Source organism: Prinia subflava, chromosome 10 (genome assembly GCF_021018805.1).
Source record: "Prinia subflava isolate CZ2003 ecotype Zambia chromosome 10, Cam_Psub_1.2, whole genome shotgun sequence".
Taxonomy (NCBI): Eukaryota; Metazoa; Chordata; class Aves; order Passeriformes; family Cisticolidae; genus Prinia; species Prinia subflava.
The window spans coordinates 584,790-605,777 of NC_086256.1; the positions used below are offsets into that span (position 1 = coordinate 584,790).

General features: G+C 55.8%; 1 protein-coding gene across 2 annotated transcripts in view; it reads left to right on the forward strand.

The window, feature by feature from the left end:
- NEGR1 (neuronal growth regulator 1) overlaps window positions 1–20,988 on the forward strand; it is a 159,893-nt gene that overhangs the window by 102,975 nt on the left and 35,930 nt on the right. Inside the window, exons 5-6 of one of the 2 annotated variants that reach the window (XM_063406841.1) lie at window positions 10,595–10,715; window positions 16,542–16,693. The exons of the other annotated variant lie outside the window; for it this stretch is intronic. Coding sequence (XP_063262911.1) covers window positions 10,595–10,715; window positions 16,542–16,693 — 273 coding nt within the window. The remainder of the gene's footprint in view (window positions 1–10,594; window positions 10,716–16,541; window positions 16,694–20,988) is intronic. 2 annotated transcript variants of the gene reach the window in all.

The following is a 20,988-nucleotide window of genomic DNA, read 5'->3' on the forward strand; positions in this document are numbered from 1 at the left end:
CCAGGGCTGCTCTCCTCAGTGTCACTGTGCCCAGGGACAGCCAGGGCTGCTCTCCTCAGTGTCCCTGCCAGGGACAGCCAGGGCTGCTCTCCTCAGTGTCCCTACCCAGGGACAGCCAGGGCTGCTCTCCTCAGTGTCACTGTGCCCAGGGACAGCCAGGACTGTTCTCCTCAGGGTGTCACAGCCCAGGGACAGCCAGGGCTGCTCTCCTCAGGGTGTCACAGCCCAGGGACAGCCAGGGCTGCTCTCCTCAGGGTGTCACAGCCCAGGGACAGCCAGGGCTGCTCTCCTCAGTGTCCCTGTGCCCAGGGACCCCCAGGGCTGCTCTCCTCAGGGTGTCCCTGCCCATGGAAAGGGAGCTCAGGCCTTGGCACTGCCCAGGGAGGGTTGGATCCCCATCCCTGGGGGTGTCTGGGGCAGGGCTGGAGGTGCACTCAGAGCTCTGGGTGGGGACAGGGTGGGGCTCAGGTTGGTCTGGGTGGCCTTGGAGATTTTTCCATGCTGGTTCTGTGAGCTGCAGGAGCAGCCAGGACACGCTGCCCTCCAGGGTGGGACATTCTGCCGTCAGGGGGTGTTGCTGGTGTTGCACAGACACCACACACAGCCTGCAGGCCGTGGCTGGTGCAAGGTGGGACCAGCCCCTGAATCTGTGCGCAGGAAAATTCAGGAAAGGGTTTTTAGGAGGTTTTTGTCTGCTGCTCTGCTCTTGCTGTCATTTTAAAGTCAAAGGAGGTTCCAGCAATGTTCTGGACCCCTGTGCAAATCCCTGAAGCCTTTCCTGCCCCTCCTGGGCTCAGGGCAGCAGGAACGTGCTCCTCTCCACGACCTGGCTCCCTCAGGGGTGGGTGCAGCCCCCTCCCCTCAGAGGAGCTGGAATGCCCTGCTGGGGCTGGTGCCAAACCCCACCCGAGGGCTCCCAGGGCAGCCAGTCCTGCCTGGAGCTGCTCCCTTTCCCCTCCAGCCTCCAGCGATCCCCCTTTAAACACCAGTGAAAACAGCGCAGGAAAATCGAAGCTTTAATAGAAATGAGTCATCTCTAAAGAGCTGCTGCCTTTGAAGCAGCAATTTGGAGCAGAGCTGTGTTGGACTGCGGGCTAGAGCCAAAATTAATGGAGAGCTCTCCAGCTTCCAGGAGTGTTCCCTTGCCCAGATCGCTCCTCAGCAAAAACAATTACTTACAATATTTCCTAATCGCCAGCAGAACGTTCCTGCCTGTCACTGCACCACTCCTGGCTGCCGTGGGGCCGAGGCTGAGCCCCCCTGGCCCCTGCAGAGCCCTGGGGGTGATGCTCAGAGGGGTTGGAGTCAGCTGCTGACACCAGCTGGGGTCACAAAAGGCCAGGTCTGGGCAGTGTCAGCCTTGTGCCACTCGCCATCCCTTGGGTTTTATTTTTCATGTTTGTTTTTATCCCAGTAACTGCAGTTTGAATGGTTCTGCACTAGAGATGTGCTAATAACGAGATATTCTTACAGCCTGACTTTTCCTGGTGACAGGGCTGGGGCTCAAAGCCCCCCTGTGGCAGCAGGGGTGTGGTGGGGGCAGCAGGGGGGAGCTGCAGGAGCTTTGGGAAGCCCCTTTTGCTCTTCTGGTTTAAAACAAAGCAGTGCAAAAGGCAGCAGAAGCTCCTCGGGCATCATAACCCAGAAAGCTGCTCCTGCTCCCCTCCTCTGCCCTCCTCAAACAAATCCAAGCTGGTTTGAGGCTGAGGGACCCTTTCTGCACCTCAGAGCTGGGGACAGCACAGGGCACGGCCGGGGACAGCACAGCCCCGTGGCTTTGGCTCCTGTCACACAAAATCGCGACAGGCGGTGCCGGACTGGGAGGATTCACCCCCCTGGAAAAACCCCTCAAAAACTCCACGTCCCCTGCTGTGGGACACAGCCCTGGAATATCAGAGGTGCCCCAGCCACGAGCCCTGCTGCCCCTGCCCCGGTGGGGTCAGAGCAGAGGGAGCTGAGGAGGGACAATCAGGGATTGTTCCCAAGGCAGCAGTCCCTGGGTGGGGAGGTCCCAGGTACAGCCAGGTGTGCACCCAGGCACCGCTGTCCCCTCCCGAGGAGTGTGTGACACCCCTGGGAAGGGAGGGGCTGGCCCAGGACACCAACGGGGCCACACTGGGGAGCCCAGGCTGTTTCTGTGCCCATCGGGGCCATGGGGGGCCTTGGCAAACCCTGTCAGAGCCACAGCTAGGAGGGATTTTTCTGGTTCATTATTAAATTACAGTTTTATTTCTTATGGCACAGGGGCTGAAAGCAGTCGGGATTTCTGTGTCTTTATTGCTTTTAGCAGAGCCCCGTGGCTCTGGGCGTGCCACTGTCACCTCCCCACAGAGCTGGGCCCTTCCCAGCTGCTCACATCTGCCAGGCTGGCTGGGGAGGGGCAGCCAGGCCCCCCCTTCAGGAAACTTCACTTCTTTTTAACACAGAGCAAGAGCTTCGAGACCTTCCATGGCTCCCTCTCCTTCTTCATGAGCTACATATGTACATCAGCTCCAACGCTCTGTCAGGGAACAGGGGTTTTCAATCAAAAAGACTGTCAGGAAAGCTGATTCACTAACAAGAAAGCTGTCAAGCTGTGACAGCTGCTGTCTTTGCAACCCCAAACAATCTGTTCAGTGCTAACTCTGACTTATGCTTCCATTTATTATCCAGCAGTAATGAGGGCTGGCCTGGCAGCAGCGTTTGGGGGCTCACCTGGCTGCTGCTGGGATGTGCCGGAGCAAACCCAACCCCAGCTGCAGAGAAGTTCTGATTCTGCCTTTTGGGTCCTTTCCCTAAATTCCAGTGTCAGTCCTCACCCCGTTTCTGTGGTCAAGTGCGGCTCTGGGGGTTTCATCACTGCTGGAACCCAACCAGAGTGTGATCTCTGCCTTTCCCCCATTGTGTGGAATAATGGGCTTCAGTTTGAACACAACGTGTTTATCCACAGAAATAGGGAAGGAATTGGTTCTGGTGCTGAATTATCTCAGAGACCACAGAAATCCCGCCCTGGGGAGGAGCAGGGGCTCAGCTGGGTGCTGCTGCCAGGTCAGCAGTCACAGTGCCAGCTTTAAAATGAGAGAACAGGAGGAGCACGGTGACATCCCCCTCAAGCAGTGAGGTCCAGCTCTGTCCCACCATCCCCAATCTGCCCTGCTGCACTCCTGGCTGCTTTGCAGGCCTGGCCCTGGCAGGGCTGGGCTGGAGCTGATTCTGGCTCTTCCCTCCTGTCCTGCAGGTTCAGAGCTGCAGTGTCCCCGTGAGTCACCTCCTGCAGCCCTGCCGAGCCAAACCCCCCTGCCCCGACCCTTGGGTGCTGCAGCTGAGCCCGGGAGTGCTGGCCCTGGACCAGGGGCTCCTGGCCAGGTGTGAGCTCAGGTGATCGGGGCAGCAATTCCTCAGGGAGCTGCAGGGCAGAGCCAGGGCTCTGTTGGGTGGTGGCTGTGCTGGTTTGGGGGCCACGCTGCAGTGGGGGCACGGGTGGGTGTTTGGGGCCTGGCACTGCCCAGGTGGTCCCAGGAAGGGGCCCCTGTGGTTTCTCCCTGCCCGGGGTGTGCCCTGCCTGCCTCCCCTGCTGCTGGGGGCTGCAGCAGGCTCTGCCTGCACTCCCCACCTACCCCAGGGACTGGCTCCAAGCTTTCCTTCCTTGGAAAACTACCAGCTTGCTTTAATTCATTTTCTCCTCGGCTCTCCTGCCAGAAGATCGACTCAGTAATTCCTGGAATTTGCTGAAGTCCGTTGCTTTTCTCCTCCTTGGAGGGAGGAAGCAGCAAAGGCCAAGAACGGCCGTGTGTCCGCGGCCAGGCTGGGGCCAGCCCTCCCCTCTGGGCTGGCACGGATGTGTGGCACTGTCCCCCTCTGGGCTGGCACAGATGTGTGGCACTGTCCCCCTCTGGGCTGGCACAGATGTGTGGCACTGTCCCCTCCCCATCCCTCGGTGCCACCCTGGGGTGCTGGGACTGCCTGTCCCCGTTGGAGCCCCGGGCACGCCGGCTCAGCCCCGCTGGGTCAGTGTTAGTCCGGGGGGCTCGCCCTCCCCCCGGGGAGGGGCTGCCACTGGCCAGGGCCCCCTGGCTCTGGGGTGCTCCTGTCCCCTTGTCCCCTCGGGCTCTGGGGTGCTCCTGTCCCCTTGTCCCCGGGGCTCCTGGCAGTGGAAGTGCACGGGGCAGAGGGGTTTGGGGGGACACAATGGAACCCATGAGCTGTTTAGGGTTAGGGTGAGGTTTTGGGGAGCAGCTGTGCCCTGTGAGATCTCAGATCCCTCACAGGGATTTAGGGGGACACAATGGGACCCGTGAGCTGTTTAGGGTTAGGGTGAAGTTTTGGGGAGCAGCTGTGCCCTGGGAGATCTCAGACCCCTCACAGGGATCCTGAGGCTCCTCTCTCCAAGGGGCTGACACCATCGTTCAGTTAATCCCCAGTGAAATACAGGGCTGGGAAAGGGAAATCCGAGTGGGACAGGGAGAAGGAAGGAAGGTACATTTGGGATGTGGGGAAGGGATCCCTGGCTGGGCTGGGATTCCCAGAGCAGCTGTGGCTGCCCCTGGATCCCTGGCAGTGCCCAAGGCCAGGCTGGACACTGGGAGCACCCTGGGACAGTGGGAGGTGTCCTTGCCATGGCAGGGGTGGCACTGGGTGGGTTTGAGGTCCATCCCAACCCAACCCATTCTGGGATTCCATGGAAAGCTCAAAAGAGACACGGTGTTCCACCCAGAGCCGGGTTCTCACCGCCATCTCCCATGTTGGAATATCAAATTCATGGAAATGTGCGTGTCAGGCTGGCAGTCAGTCCGGGATTCTGATCAGTCATCAAGAATGCTGGAATAAATCAGGCTGGTGTTGCTGAGCCCGCTGGTTGTTCCAGCCGTGTGTGAAATGTTTGAAATGTTTCTGCATGACAGAGAAGGTTCTGACGGGAGGAGCCGTTATTAAACCTCTCCATTAATCTGGGCAGAGGTAGGGCTGCTGCTCTGAATAAATTAGAGAAATTGAATAATCCAGAGTATGGAAAGCCCATCTTAATTATATAAAGTACAAGTAATGCTGTCTGACTCGTTACTGTGTTGGTAAAACACTCGGAGGCTGCATATAGAGAAAAGAATATATTTGAATATTGCTGATATCCGTTTTTCCGAGCACAAAACACATCTCAGAAAACCTGTTCTCTTACCTGGAATTTTTTATCTTAACACCCTGGAAAGCAATTTCACTAACAAAAGATGACATTAGGATGCCAAATTAAAAGCTGATGAAAACAGGGAAAATAAAAGATCTTTTTTTTCCTTGACATTTACAATTAATGCCACAGAAATGTTGGTTTAATCAGACAATGTGGGGGCTCACAAAGGTGAAATTGAAAGTTTCCAGCCCTGAATGCTTGTGTAAAAGTTAATAAATTCAGCTCGTAATCATTATGCACATGCTAGTTATAATAATTTACTGTCCATACCAAATCTTTATAAGCATTGTAATTAAATATAAAATGCACATTAGAATTATAATGAGTGATTAGGGCAACATAACTAATGTGCATAAAAGTCCCGAAGCTCATTAAAATGTTAAGAGAGGGAACCTGCTGGAGCTGGCGTTGGTGCATTCCCTGTGCCTGGGGTGGGTGAACTCCTCCTTGGGAAGCAAAGTGGAAATTTTGGGGTGGGGAATGGGCTCAGACGTTTTTGGGTTGTTTCTGAGCAGAGCTGAAATTTGGGGTTCCATGGAAGGTGTTGGGGGGCTCAGAGCAGAGTCAGGACAGGGTTGGGTTGGGAGAGACCCAAATCCCCTAAACCCCATCTCATCCCACCCCTGCCACGGGAGGGGTCCTGGGGTTTGGTTTGGTGTTTTTTGTTGTTGTTGTTGTTGTTGTTGTTGTTTTGTGTGGGTTTTTGTTGTTTTTGTTTTTTTGGTTTTTTTTGGTTTTTTTTTGTTAGAGTTGGGATTGAGATTGTATTTTTTGTTTGGATTTAGACCTTTATTAATTTTTATCTATGTTACAGTTTTATACATTGTGAGTTTTACAGTAGTTTTAGTTAATAAATTAAAAATGGAGACGTATTTTTTAATAAGGTTTTTGTAAGGATAAATTGTTTAATTAAGAAATGACACTTAAATTATTTTTACTTTTAACTTAATAACTAAGCACTTGTGGTTTATAGTGTGGACGTTTTTAGTTACAAAATACTATTTAGATTTATGGAGAAGAGGGTGAAAAAGAAGGACTAACTTTTGCTTTAAGACTTTTACTTTGTTTTATAGATATTCTATATTTTAAAACTTTAAGTTTTCTTACTATGTGATATTACATAGTTTTATTTAAACTACACCCTTACAATGCTAGTTTTATCACTCAGTTTTGGGAGCCTTCTCCAGCCTGGCCTGGGACTCTGCTCTGGTGGGGTGGGTTGAGGTTTTTATCTTCTTTTCTTCTCTTAGAGCCAGGATTAATTGCATGAGAGACATTTTGTGTTTGGGCTCAGATGTTTATTAATTCTTATCTATAGCACAGTCCACAAGTTGAGAGTTCTGGCTAACAAAGTGGAAAGTGGCTCTGTCTCTAACTCTTTCCAAGGCCTTTTGAGGATAAATTGTCCAATTCTGAGATGACACCTAAGTTATTTTTACTTTTAACCCAATATCCAACCACCCCTGGCCCACAATGTGGATTTTTCTCTCCAATTACAAAACACCACCCAGACCCACAGAGGAGAAGCTGAAAAAGAAGGACTCAGCCTCTGCCCTAAATCCTCCATCCTGCTTTATATCTATTACTGTATTCTAAACCCTCAAACTCTGAGTTTTGCACCCTGTGCTATCACACACTGCTACCCAAACTCCACCCCCACAGTCCCAGTGCTGTCACTCAGTTTTGGAGCCTGTTCCACACCCTCAGGTTAATGCAGGGTTTTTGGGGTCAGTGCCCGTGAGCACAGCAAGTCTGGAATCCCCAGTGCCCGGGGCTCCAGCAGGGTGGCACCTGCCGGGTCCCGCGGTGGCACCGAGCCCTTGGGGACACCTGGCACTGTCCCCGGGTCAGCCCCGGGCCCAGCCCTGTGCCCGGGGCCCTCCGGAGGGGTCCCAGGCTGTGTTTTTGGGATGTGTCTGGGCTCGGGGCCAGCTGTCCCACGGGACGAACCTGCAGGACCTGAGGCTCGGCTCCACCCCAACCCTTCCCAGCAAGGCACTTCCAGGCACTGGGAAATCGCTGCTAAATCCGTTCCTGTAACTCATTCCCAAGGCAGAAATCAGGCATTTCTCTGAAGTGCCCTGCTCTGCAGGGAGGAACCACGGCAGGAGATGGAACAAGGAGCCTCTGTGGGGAGAAAACTCCCGATCTGAGTCACAGGAGCCAGCGCTGCTGACAGATAATCACATTTCCCCTCCATCATTTTGCTTAACCGTTATTTAGGAGACCCAGAAACGACAAATACATTTTAAATTATTAGTTTTACACGCGGTTTTCTTGTTAACACCCCTGCTAGGTTCATTGCAGTGCCTCATTCAGCCGCTGGTTTGTGTGGATAATCCTGCCCCGGAGCCGGGGGGGGCTCTCACCCCTTCCCTCCTCCCGCAGCCTCCCCCAGCCCGGCTCCCCCAGCCCTCCCTCCCTCCCTGCCGCTGCTCCGTGCCTCTGAGCCGGTGTTATTTCCCACTGCCTGTTTATTGTTATTTCTGCTCCACACGCCCCGGACACGGGGATGCTCTGCGGGAACCCCTCCCACAGGACTGCCCGGGGAGCTGCAGCTCCGGGAGCCTGGGGAGGGCTGGAGCTCCAGTCTCGCTCGTCCCACTCCTCCCTCCAGCCTCAGCTTCTTTTAGCCGGGTTCTCCTCCCGGTTTTGTCTGTCCCGTTCCGGAGCAGCCCCGTTGTGCGGCGGGTTTGGGCTGGGGGGTCTCACCTGGAGCTGCTCAGTCGCCCGGGGCTGGTGGATTTTTGGCTCCCTGCTCGGTGCTCCAGGAACACTGACTGCATCCCACGGTTTCTCTTTAGACTAAAAGCCATAAAACAACCTGACAGTGACAAATCCAAGCGATGGTGGCTCCAACAATCCCCGCTTTGTGTTTCCATGCCTGTATCAACCAGGGATTTCCTGGAGCAGGGAAAATTGATTTCAGCCCTTGTTCTGAACAAGCAGAAGCTGAAATGCTCTTCGAAGGGAGATCTGAGAAAATTCCCTCAGTTTTCCAGTAGTTTCCAAGCGGGAGCAGAGCCTGGGCTGCATTTGGGGCTGGGATGCAGCTGGCATCCCCTTCCCCTGCCCGGGGAGCTGCAGGGCTCGGGCACCAGCTCCTCCTGAGACACATGGTCAGGGATGCTCTGCCCTTGTGTAGAAAACGGCCAGCCAACAAAACAAAACCACCCTGAGAGCCCCAAAACACCCAGGGGAAGGGAGCAGGCCCAGGGGAAGCAGCGAGGGGGTGATTCTCAGAAACAAGGACTTGGGACGTGACTCAGGCCTCTGCTCATCTCCTGTTTGCTCTTCCAGTGGTGGCACCTTTCACACAGCCTGAGGGGAGGAGTGGGAATGTCTCACGTGTCCCTCTCGTTTTTATGGAGTAACAGAAACAATCTTTATTTGTGTTACGCAGATTATGGAGACGATGTCTTGCAAATTGCTGATGCATTTATTATTCCCTTCAAACGTTAATGAAAGCTAACGAGTTCATGGACTGGTTTGTTGTGATCTTTGGGTGAGGAAGTTGGGGGCAGGGTCTGGCAGTCTGAGTCTGATCTGAGGGAGGGTGGGAGGGACGGAAGGGGACAAGTGGCTCTGGTTTACCCCAGGTGAAACTCCCTCCCCCGTGTTGTTAAAAGCAGGAGCTGTGCTGTGGGCTGGGGCTGTGTCTGCTGCACCCCCGGGAGATTCCTGCTGGTGGGAGGGAGGGGACGTGGCTGTCACTGCTCTGCCATGCTGGAGCACAGCAGGCTGGCTGGGGACACTGTCACCTGTGTCACAAACAGGGCTGGGTCACCCAGACACCTTCCAAGGGCTGGAAAAGGCTGGGTTTGAAGGAAACACTGTCACCTGTGTCACAAACAGGGCTGGGTCACCCAAACTCCTTCCAAGGGCTGGCAAGGGCTGGGTTTGCAGGAAACACTGTCACCTGTGTCACAAACTGGGGTCTGGTCACCCAAACTCCTCTCAAGGGCTGGCAAGGGCTGGGTTTAAAGGAAACACTGTCACCTGTGTCACAAACTGGGGTCTGGTCACCCAAACTCCTCCAAGGGCTGGCAAGGGCTGCGTTTGCCCTGGCTCTGTGGAGAGGAGGCTTTGCAGAGCTGGGTGCCCGGGGCTGCTGGGGCACTGCCCAGGGTGAGGCTCACAGGAATGCAAGAGGCAGCGCAGAGGACAGGGGTGCAGGGATAAGGCTGCACAAGGGTTTAGCAGCTCTCAGTCGTTGGGTATTTAAGGTTTACCAGGCCATTTGATGGGGTTTACTGGAATTACAGCAATGCTTAGCTCCAGGCCTGAGACAGCTGCCCCACCCCACCGTGGATTCACAGCCAGGTAAAGCCAGGTGTGCACCCGTGTGCAGGGTGGGAATATCCTGTCCAAATTCCCTGTGGTTCATTCCCACCCGCCCCCTTTGCCTTCCCCGGCAGGGAGGGCTGTGCAGGCGTGTGGGGCTCCCTCAGCCCTGCTGCTTTGGGCTGCAGGATGTTCCCTGTGGCCACCCCCAGGTTTCCATCCTGGCCATGCCCCCGGCCAGCAGCTCCTGGGCTTTGTCCCCAGCCTCTCCGAGAGCTCCTGGCAGGCCAGGCTGGGCACCAGGACGTGAGGGGAGCAGAGCGAGGCAGGCACAGCTTCACGTGTCCATAAACACCTTAAAGCAACATCTGGAGAGCTGCTGGGGAAAAATAAACAGGCTTTTATTTATGAGTTATGTGGTTTGGTTTTTACAGCGTTTTGATGATGCACATAAATTATTGTTTAAAACCAGAGAACGTAAAAAGTTCCAGGAGGAGGCAGTTGTTGCCTTTGATAATCTCTTTCCTGAGGAATTTGCTGTGTTTTATTTTCAGCTGGTAACCGGAAAACCTGACAATCCTTTTCATCTCTATTTGTGTCTGTAGTTCTAAGCTCAAAAAGTTCATGACTATTTACAATGTTTGCTATTTAAAAAGACAAAATGCACTTACTGAAACAACCCCGTGTGCAGCGGGATGACGGGAAAGTCGCTTTTCTCTGATGTCTGTGGTTGGTTCATAGTTGTGGAGGTTTGTTCCTTTAGTCTGAGGCCCCTGAGCTGTGGGTTTGGGGTGTTTGCAGCGGGTGCAGGAGGTGAGAGGGGCCTGCCCTGCCCTGGCAGTGACAGGGGAGCTCCTGCGCCTTTCCCTGAGTGCACCCTGGGGTGCTCAGGACTGGAATCCTCACAGCTGTTGACCACCCGCTGGTGCTGGGTGCCAAAAGCAGCGCTCTCCAGGACTGGATCGTCTCCCCTCACCTCTCAGCTGGGCTCCCACAGGGAGCAGGACCTGTGGGATTACGGGATAACCTCACCCTGCTGCAGCGCCAGGAGCGAGGCTCAGGCTGGAGAGACCCCTTGGCCGGCGGAGGGGCAGCGTGGGGTGACCTGCATGGCCAGATGCCAATGTCCATCTCACAATTCTTATTTTTCAGTTGCCCCCACAATTCAGGAACTTAAATCCAGCGGTGTGATGCTTGGAGGGAACGGCCTGATCCGGTGCGAAGGTGCAGGAGTGCCTGCCCCGCTCTTTGAGTGGTTCAAAGGAGAGAGGAAGTAAGTAGCCACTGCTCGCCACCCCTCGTGTGCCAGGGCTGCTGCCAGCTGGGGCTGCCCCGGGGGGACCATTCCAGCAGCTTCCCCAGCCCTGGAGCTGCCCCGTGGCTCCTGTGCTGTGCGAGTGGAGATTGCAGGAGCCTGACCTCAAACGTGCTGCAGGAGCTCCAGGCTGTGAAGGGGGAGAGCCAGAAAAGCACAGGGGAAAACCTGCCAGAGGACTCTTGTTTAATTTGTCCTGCTCACCTCTGAGAGCAAGGCTTTGGGCTGGAGTGAGCTGTGCCTGGCTGTGTTCCCTGGGGCCAGCAGGGCCCTGCAGCCCAGCGGGGCAGGGGAGCACTGAACCCAAAGCCTGACCTGTGCTCTGGGTTTGTGTGCAGCCCCCCGCCCTTCTGGGCCCTGGGGGCTGTGGGACAGTGACAGCGTCTCTGCAGAGTGCCCCCATTCCAAAGGCAGCCCCTGAAACAGGGAGGTGGCTCTCCTTGAACAGGACATTTGGGGTGCAGCTCTGGGTTTGTGCAGGAGCTCGTTCCTCTGGGGTCACACGCTGGTGCAGAAGCAGGTGGATGTTGTCCCTGGTAGCTGGGGAGCTTTGGGAATTTCCCAGCTTCCCAGTGCTGGGTTTGTCAGCTCGAGCATCCTATTAAACCTGGGAGCTGGCAGGAGAATATTAATGACCCTTCTCCACAGAACGCCATCTGTCAGCTCCGTTCTCAGCTGCTCCCTCCTGCAGCACGAGCTGCTCTCCTCCTCCCTCTCTGCTGAGCCGTGGCATCTCCCCACATCCCAAAGCCTCTCTTGGGCTGATCTTTCCCGTATGGACCGGGAATGTTCCCCTGTTTTGGTGAAATCCACCTGCACCCCATTCCCCCGGCTGCTCGTGGCTGTGCTGTGCCCGTCCCGGGGCAGCTGCAGCACAAAGACCCCTCCTGGGGGACATTTCAGAGCAGGTTTTGGCACTCTGGGCTCAATTAGCAGCTCCCAGCCCGCTGATCACCTTTCTGGTCATGACCGAGCTCCTCCCTGCTGGGCAGGCTCTGCCACGGCAGCAGCAGGGAGGGAAAGGCAAGGCAGGGAGGGCATTTCAGGACACCCGGTCTGTGCTCCTGCTCCTGCTCCTGCTCCTGCTCCTGCTCCTGCTCCTGCTCCTTCTCTGGTAGCTGTTCCACCTCGGCAGGAACAGCTCTGCCCCGCTGGCTCCTGCTGCTCGAATGTTGGTTAAATGTGACGCTCCATCCTTTCAGGAGCTGGGCTCTGATGACCCTTGGGGGTCCCTCCCAGCTCAGGGGGTGCTGTGAGCTCTTGTTGGTGCACGACTACAAAGGTGCAGGAGAGAGGGAAACACCCATAGCTGGTTTGGGGGGCTGGTTTTGGATCCAGTGTCTCCTCTCTGCCTCTGGATGATGGGCAGCCAGCCCAGGATGACCTTGGCCAGCTCAGGATGCCCCTGGCCAGCCCAGGCAGTGCTGTGGAGCAGAGCTGAGGCAGTTCAGCTCTCAGGGGCTCACAGGAGCCCCTCCAGTGCCCTGAGACCATTCCAGCTCCATGTGCTCCATGGATTTACCCCTGGGGGCACACCCCACTGCACTCCCTGCTGACACAGTGCAGGGGACCCCTTTTTCTCAGACTGGGGCTCCTCTTGTTTAGGAATCTGGATGGATTATTCAATGAACCAGCAGTGGGAGCCAGCCCTGAAACCCTGACTGTGTGTGCAGGGTCTGAACAAGGCTTTTGGGGTGGAACTGCATCCTGTCACTGAGATTCCTGTAAATCCAAACCACCATTCCAGACTCCAGGGATCACTCGCCATAAAACAACCACTGAAGCTAAACAGAGGCAGGAGCAGACTGCTCTGAGTTACAGTCATTGCTCTTTGAGGCAGAGGGTGAATCCTGCCCAATCCCTGGCTCCAGGAGTCCTGTTCAGGGACTTCCCACAGGTGCTGCTGCACAGGCTGGGGAGAGCTGCAGAAAACTTTGGGAGAGAAGTCAATAAAAGAATCTTAAAATTGCCATAGAAACAGCACACGGGTGGCTTGGAAGGGATCTTAAAGTTTACAAGTTTATATCTTATAGTTTATCCCATTCCAACCATCCTGCCATGGGCAGGGACAGCTTCCACTGTCCCAGGGGGCTCCAAGCCCCTTCCAGCCTGGTCTGGGCACTGCCAGGGATGCAGGAGCACTGCCAGGGATGCAGAGGCACTGCCAGGGATCCAGGGGCACTGCCAGGGATGCAGGGGTGTAGAAATGTGTGTGGCTTTGAAGATTGCTGAGGGGTCCCTGTGGAGAGCAGAGCAGTTTCACTGTCCCAGCTCTGAACCCACCTCTGCTCTCAGGTTGTGTTCTGGGGTTACAGAAATTAGAACTCAGACATTAAACAGCCACGGGGAAGAAGCCCAAAAGTCACCTAAATAAAACATTAAAATATTAATTCCCTTTTCTTTCTCAAAGCAAACAAGACTTACATGTGAAATGACTCGTTCTCGTGGCTCCATCAGCTACAGGAGCTGCAGGCACCCCGAGATGAAGGCAGAGGCAGGGCCCCGGGGCTGGCTCTGGGGAGCTGGGCTGTGTGGGAAACACCCCCAGAACAGCAGGGACCTCGCTCTGCCCTCTCCAAGGGCACAAAGCCAAGGGGCAGGAACCTGCAGGGTGGCTGCTCACACCCCAAAACGCTGTTGCAGCCTGGGAGTGACTGGGTGAGGCCCAGAAAATAAATGATAAATGATAAATGATGAATGTGTGCTCAGTCCTGAGCACGGCTGAGCAGCGAATTCCCGAGGAGCAGCATCTGCTCCCTGCAGCTGCACACCCTGGGCAGCCCGGGACCCCGGGCAGCTCCTGCTCTGGGAATTGTGTGCTCGTGGATTTGCAGCTGTGCCCAGCCCCGTTTGCTGCAGAACTTCCAGCCCTGAGCCCTCAGCGCCAGCCCCTTCCCAGCAGGGACACGAGAGAAGGGGTGTGGAGCAGGGGAAGGGCCCTGAGCTGCACCCCTGGGCACCTGGGGAGAGTGGCAGGGACAGCAGGGACAGCAGGGACAGCAGGGACAGCAGGGACAGCAGGGACGGGAGGTACAGGAGGGTGGCAGGGACAGGAGGGACAGGAGATACAGGAGATACAGCAGGGACAGCAAGGACAGCAGAGACAGGAGATACAGGAGGCACAGCAGGGACAGCAGGGACAGCAGGGACAGGAGGCACAGCAGGCAGACACTCCGTTGTTTTGGGGCAGGTGTCACCTGTGACAGGGCATGGCGACAGCACAAATCCCAACTCCATTTTTCCTGGAAAGAGAGGAGATGACCCTCACAAGTGAAGTGGAGATGGTGGAGCTCAGACTCTGCAATGGGCCAAAACTGGAGCTGGCCTGGCAAGAGCTGGCGCAAAGCACAGCCCCCCACACTGGTTTGGGTTGGAGAGGACCCTAAATCCCACCCAGTGCCACCCCTGCCACGGCCTCGGGCAGTGCCAGGGACCCAGGGGCAGCCACAGCTGCTCTGGCACCCTGAGCATGGGAGCAGCACTGAAGGGGCTTTGGGAGTGAAGAACTCTTTTGGAATTTCTGCAGGAGAGGCAGGAGACAGAGGGGCAGCCATTGGTGGGTTTAGAGAGAACATCCAGTGCAAAGGCTGAAGGGACAGCCTGGCACAGGAATTTTCTCTTTCTGGACAAAAGGAGGCTCTTGAAGAGCAGTGCTCACCCCGAACCAGGCACTGCAATTCCATTTCTCTGTGTTTTCGTGCCCAAGGGACGAGGCACGGCCTCTGCCCTGGGCTGGAAGAGCAGAGCCCTTTCCAGCAGCACCGACTGCCCAGGCAGGAGAAATCCCTGTGTGGGCAGCACCTGCAGGGTCTGGTGGGAGCAGAGGCACTCCCATAACCACGGGCAGTGCTCAGTCCACAGCCTGCACAAGCGCACTCAACATTTGCCAAGGCTTTCAGACAGAACGGGAGAAGGTGGCATTAATTCCCAGGATATACAATTATATCCTTCAGTACAGCAGGCAAAAATTGTATTCTTAATCCAGAACTCTGCTCCTTATGGGAAATGGAAGGAATTATGAGTAATAACTGTAGCGAGTTTTTAATAACACGGTTCCCCTTCTCGTCTCCTTGTTTGCTCAGACGTGGTTTGCCTACCACAGCATCATTAAACTTGGTTCTCCTGCTTTGTCCTGGTGCCCGGCAGTGCCCCTGACGTGGCTTTGGGAGCAGTATCCAAACACCTGCATTTTTCCTATGAATTTGGGCTGGGAAGCTCCAAGCTGGCTGAAAAGAGCCCTGATTTGGCTTTTTCCTGTGCTTCATTACCTGATGCTGCCCAGGCTGCTGCCTCAGCAGTGCTGCCGGAGCGTTTTGTCCCTAATTGCAAGGCTCATTTGCAGCTGCACAGCCCCACAAACGAAGCCATGGTCACAGTCCTGGCTCCTAATCCTCCCCTGCCACCAGCCAGGGCTGTGCAAGGGCACGACAAACTCCAGGGGCTGAAGAAGCCACGGTGACAATCCCATCGAGTCACATTTCTGGCTCCTAATCCTCCCCTGCCACCAGCCAGAGCTGTGAAAGCACACAACAAACGCCAGAGCCTCAAAAAAAACCCTTAGAAAGGCTTACCACCCCTCTTTCTGCCCCAGGGAGGGGATTGCAATTCCCAGCTGGCTTTGCCCGGTTTACAGCCCCAGCTCTGCATCCAGGAGCTCCTGTCCCTGCTCCTGTCCCTACCCCTGTCCCTGCTCCTGTCCCTGCTCCTGTCCCTGCTCCTGTCCCTACCCCTGTCCCTGCTCCTGTCCCTGCTCCTGTCCCTGCTCCTGCTCCTGCTCCTGTCCCTGCTCCTGTCCCTGCTCCTGTCCCTGCCCCTGTCCCTGCTCCTGTCCCTGCCCCTGTCCCTGCTCCTGTCCCTTCTCCTGTCCCTGCCCCTGTCCCTGCTCCTGTCCCTGCTCCTGTCCCTTCTCCTGTCCCTGCCCCTGTCCCTTCTCCTGTCCCTGCTCCTGTCCCTGCTCCTGTCCCTGTTCCTGTCCCTTCTCCTGTCCCTGCTCCTGTCCCTGTTCCTGTCCCTGTTCCTGTCCCTGCCCCTGTCCCTGTTCCTGTCCCTGCTCCTGTCCCTGCTCCTGTCCCTGTTCCTGTCCCTGTTCCTGTCCCTTCTCCTGTCCCTGTTCCTGTCCCTGCTCCTGTCCCTGCTCCTGTCCCTGCTCCTGTCCCTTCTCCTGTCCCTGTTCCTGTCCCTACCCCTGTCCCTTCTCCTGTCCCTGTTCCTGTCCCTGCTCCTGTCCCTGTTCCTGTCCCTGCTCCTGCTCCTGTTCCTGTCCCTTCTCCTGTCCCTGCCCCTGTCCCTTCTCCTGTCCCTGTTCCTGTCCCTGCTCCTGTCCCTGTTCCTGTCCCTGCTCCTGCTCCTGTTCCTGTCCCTTCTCCTGTCCCTGCCCCTGTCCCTGTTCCTGTCCCTGTTCCTGTCCCTGCTCCTGTCCCTGCCCCTGTCCCTGCCCCTGTCCCTGTTCCTGCCCCTGCCCCTGTCCCTGCTCCTGTCCCTGCCCCTGTCCCTGTTCCTGTCCCTGCTCCTCCAGGCAGGAGGGGCTGGGGGGTTCTCTTCTCTCGGCTGCAGGACACGCAGACAGCAGCGCTCCCCTCAGCACCCCCTGCCCCAGGGCTGGCCAGGGCCTCTCCGAAGTGCCAGGAATTGTGCTCGGCTCAGGCTCTGGCAGCTTGCAAAGAGCTCACGGTGCTCCCAGGGCTGGCTGGAAAACCAGGAGAGAACAGAGAGCTAAGAGAAAAAAAAATAAATAAACCTTGGTTGTGGTATATGAGTTATAGACATTTTCTTTTTGCTTTCTAGACTGATCAATGGTCAACAAGGAATCACTATTAAAAATTATAGTACGAGATCCCTTCTTACTGTTACCAATGTGACAGAAGAGCACTTTGGCAACTATACTTGTGTCGCTGCCAACAAGCTAGGGACGACCAATGCCAGCCTGCCTCTCAACCGTAAGTAACGGGCACGCGTGGCCAGGGCCGCTCCCTGCCACCCCCGTGGGCTCCAGAGCCACAGACCAGCAGTGGGCTGGATCCCTGCTGGTGTGCTGGATCCCTCCCGGTGTGCTGGATCCCTCCCGGTGTGCTGGATCCCTCCTGTTGTGCTGGATCCCTGCTGGTGTGCTGGATCCCTCTCAATGTGCTGGATCTCTCTCAATGTGCTGGATCCCTCCTGGTGTGCTGGATCCCTCCCGGTGTGCTGGATCCCTCTCAGTGTGCTGGATCACTCCTGTTGTGCTGGATCCCTCTCAGTGTGCTGGATCCCTCCCGGTGTGCTGGATCCCTCCTGGTGTGCTGGATCCCTGCTGGTGTGCTGGATCCCTCCCGGTGTGCTGGATCCCTCTCAGTGTGCTGGATCCCCTCTCAATGTCCTGGATCCCTCTCGGTATGCTGGATCCCTCTCAGTGTGCTGGATCCCTGCTGGTGTGCTGGATCCCTCTCAGTGTGCTGGATCCCCTCTCAATGTGCTGGATCCCTCTCAATGTGCTGGATCCCTCTCGGTGTGCTGGATCCCTCCTGATGTGCTGGATCCCTCTCGGTGTGCTGGATCCCTCCCAGTGTGCTGGATCCCTCCCTTGGAGAGCTGGGATTTGCCAGAGCTGTGTCCCATGGAGAGCTGGGATGTGGCAGAGCTGGGATGTGCCAGGGCTCTGTCCCACCTCGGTCTGTCGGTGTTGGTGCAGAGCAGTGGAACCTCCTGGAAGGACAATGAGCAGCGTCAGGGGGGCAGCGTGGGGTGCCCAGCGTGGGGTGCCCAGTGTGGGGTGCCCAGCGTGGGGTGCCCGGCACAGGGGTTGCCCAGCACGGGGTGCCCAGCGTGGGGTGCCCAGCGTGGGGTGCCCAGCACGGGGTGCCCGGCACAGGGGGTGCCCAGCGTGGGGTGCCCGGCGTGGGGTGCCTGGTGTGGGGTGCCCGGCACAGGGGGTGCCCAGCGTGGGGTGCCCGGCGTGGGGTGCCCGGCGTGGGGGGTGCCCAGAGGGGGTCTCCAGGGGCTGCTGGGGGGGTTTCGGCTGTGGCTTGGTGGAATTTCACTGTGCTGGGCGTTCAGCCGTCTGCTGGGGCATCCAGAGGTGTTCGTGCTGGAGCTCTGGTGCTGCTCTGTTCTGGTGGTGATAAAACAGACACAAAACTCGGGGTGTCCTGCACATAAAGATATTCCTCACTGAGTGGAAATGCAGAGCTGCAGTTCCTTAAATCCCACAATTATTGCCTTCCTCCCATGAATTTCCTCCTGAATGTACTCCCCATATGATGAGTGTTGTCAGGAGGTTCCAAATTCCTGCAGGAGAGATGTAACAGCACAAAATAACAGGGAGCCTTCGCTGCCATTTATTTAATATTTGAGGGATCGTTGCCAAAGTGGGAACGATGTTCCACTTATTTTAAGCAGGAAATGCAAGTGAAAACAAAGGACTGTTAAGGCAGAAGGAGCTGGAGTCTGGTGCATTTGCAATTCAGAGCAGGTAAAAGGAAGGTCTGGCTTCATTTGAACAGAGCAGAGCTGAATCTGTCTCTGAGCTGCTGCCAGGACTTTTTCCATCTTAAATTGTGAGGTGCCTCGTAGCCACCCTGGAAAAGCACTTTGAGATGCAGAGGTTGGAAATGTCATAGAAATACCAAGTGCACTGGTACAAATCACAAAAATAGATGTTCTCCATGATGAAAGAGAGGGCACGTGGGAAGCAGAATGGTCTGAGAGGAAATACAGAAATCTGGGTCTGCTGCTGGCCTGGGGAGGGAGAGGGGGATGTTGGCTCACAGGGTTGACTCAAAGACCAAGCTGGAATGTCTGATTTTATACTGTGATTTTATACTGTGATTTTATACTGTGATTGTTCTAATCCAGTCAAAACAAGGAGAGCTGTCCTAAAGGGCGTGATCTGGGTTTTGCTTGGGAGGGAGGATCGTTTGGTGAAGTTCTTCCTTTGCTTAAAATTTACATTAATATTATCCAGAAGCATTATCCCTTTAAAGAAATGACCACATAAACCAACCCACACTAATTCTCAGGGTGGCAGCTCGTAAAGCGCGGGCTCCTTGACCCTTCAGGGAGGATTCTCCCTGTGGAACTCTTGCATTTCGTTTTGCTGGGGCTCAGGGAGGGCTGTAGGTGCTGCCTGGGGTGTGTGCGAGGGAGCTGCGGGCTCTGCTGGGCTGCAGGGCTCAGCACCGAGGGCAGGGCTCACTGAGGCTCCGTCTGGTGCTGGAGCAGTGATAAATTAAAATAGAGCTGCTGCCTGTCTGGGGTGTGCTACAGCCTGGTGGGACCCGGGCTGAGGGGGCAGCGATTCGGGAGCCCCATTTCTGGGAAACCCCTGGGGGGTGCAGGGACCTGGGGGGAGCCCAAATCCCCCCAGGAGCAGCCCTGACCCCTCAGTGTGAGCCTGTGCTGGGGCCTGGGGGGAGCCCAAATCCCCCCAGGAGCAGCCCTGACCCCTCAGTGTGAGCCTGTGCTGGGACCTGGGGGAGCCCAAATCCCCCCAGGAGCAGCCCTGACCCCTCAGTGTGAGCCTGTGCTGGGGCCTGGGGGAGCCCAAATCCCCCCAGGAGCAGCCCTGACCCCTCAGTGTGAGCCTGTGCTGGGGCCTGGGGGAGCCCAAATCCCCCCAGGAGCAGCCCTGACCCCTCAGTGTGAGCCTGTGCTGGGGCCTGGGGGAGCCCAAATCCCCCCAGGAGCAGCCCTGACCCCTCGGTGTGAGCCTGTGCTGGGACCTGGGGGAGCCCAAATCCCCCCAGGAGGAGCCCTGACCCCTCGGTGTGAGCCTGTGCTGGGGCCTGGGGGAGCTTGGGATCCCCTATCCCATGGGAAACCTCTTTGTGTGCAGGGATCTGCGGGTGGGGAGCCCAAATCCCCCACAGGAGCATCCCCTGTGGGATCCCTGACCCTTATCCCAGGCTGGGGGTGGGCAGGCTCATCAGCAATTTACATGGATTTAATTAATTACCGTGCCAGCCCTGCGCTGTTCACAGGCTCGGTGTCATCCCTGAACTCAGCAGCTCCATTTTATTGACTGGGAAATCACATCCCAGTGCCTTTGGAGATGTGTCAGGCTCCTGCTCAGCCTTAGCTCGACAGCTCTGCCTGGCCCCCCAAATCTGACATTTCTGGAGAGAAATACACTCTCCAGGGAAATTCCCTTTGTGTCCACAGTTTCTGCTGCTGTCCAATTACCTAAGAAAGATTTTGCTATTTTATCTCTCAAATGCCGGCCTGGAAAGCAAATCAAATTTCAATTTGCATAGTTCTGTCTCAGCCAGGCAGGCTGATCAGAAAATACAATATAAGAAATGTCTGTAGGTATATATATATATTTATAAACTTAAATGAAAATTCCTGTTCTCATTAGGAGCCTGCTGAAAGCCTGCTGCAGTCAGTCAGGGGGCAGTTACTGATTTAATGAGGTCTGGATCCAGCCCAAGGTCTCGTGGAGCCATCACTGTGCAGAGATCTGGTGCCTTGCAGTGTTTCCTTCATCCCCCAGCCCTGCCCTGGGAGCAGCCACTGTCCCGAGCTCCTCCAGCTCCTCCTTTATCCTCCCTTTTTCCAGACTCTGAGCTCACAGTCAGGCTCACTGCACACAGCAGGGACACGAAACAAATCCTTCTCCTGCTGCACACAAGGACAACTTTCAGCCCAAAAGCACAAACAGGGGTGGCTGGAGGGTGAACGAGAAGGATGGGACCTCCCAGCCTGGAGCTGGAATGGGACAATTAAACCCCAAAATGCAAATGGACCAAAACTTATAGAAGTGTGAGACCTCGTGACCAGTCACCCATTTTGGTTCGATTTTGTGTCCACTTTCTGTCCACTTTGTGTCAATTTTGTGACCATTTTGGGTCCATTTTGTGTCCATTTTGTGTTGATTTTGGGTCCATTTTGTGTTGATTTTGGGTCCATTTTGGGTCCACCTTGTGTGTAGCCCTGGCCAGGCTCTCGTCCTGCCCGAGGTGTACAAGAAAACCTCGCTGGTGTCTGTGCTTGGCTGAGCCAGAGCCTCCCTGGGTGCTGGGGGATCCATTCCGGAGCAGGTTGCTGAGGAGAGCTGGAAACATCCATACATCCACTGAGAGTCAGATAAATGGCCAAATCCCCCGTTTGTGCAAGCCACAATAATTCTGTTAAACGGTGGCTTTGAGCTCCTTCCATATGGATGCCAACTGCTGCTCCAGGTAACAATTACCGAGAGTTATGAGGGAATTTTCTCTAAATCCATTTTCCAGCTTGAGCTTTATTATGAATTATATGA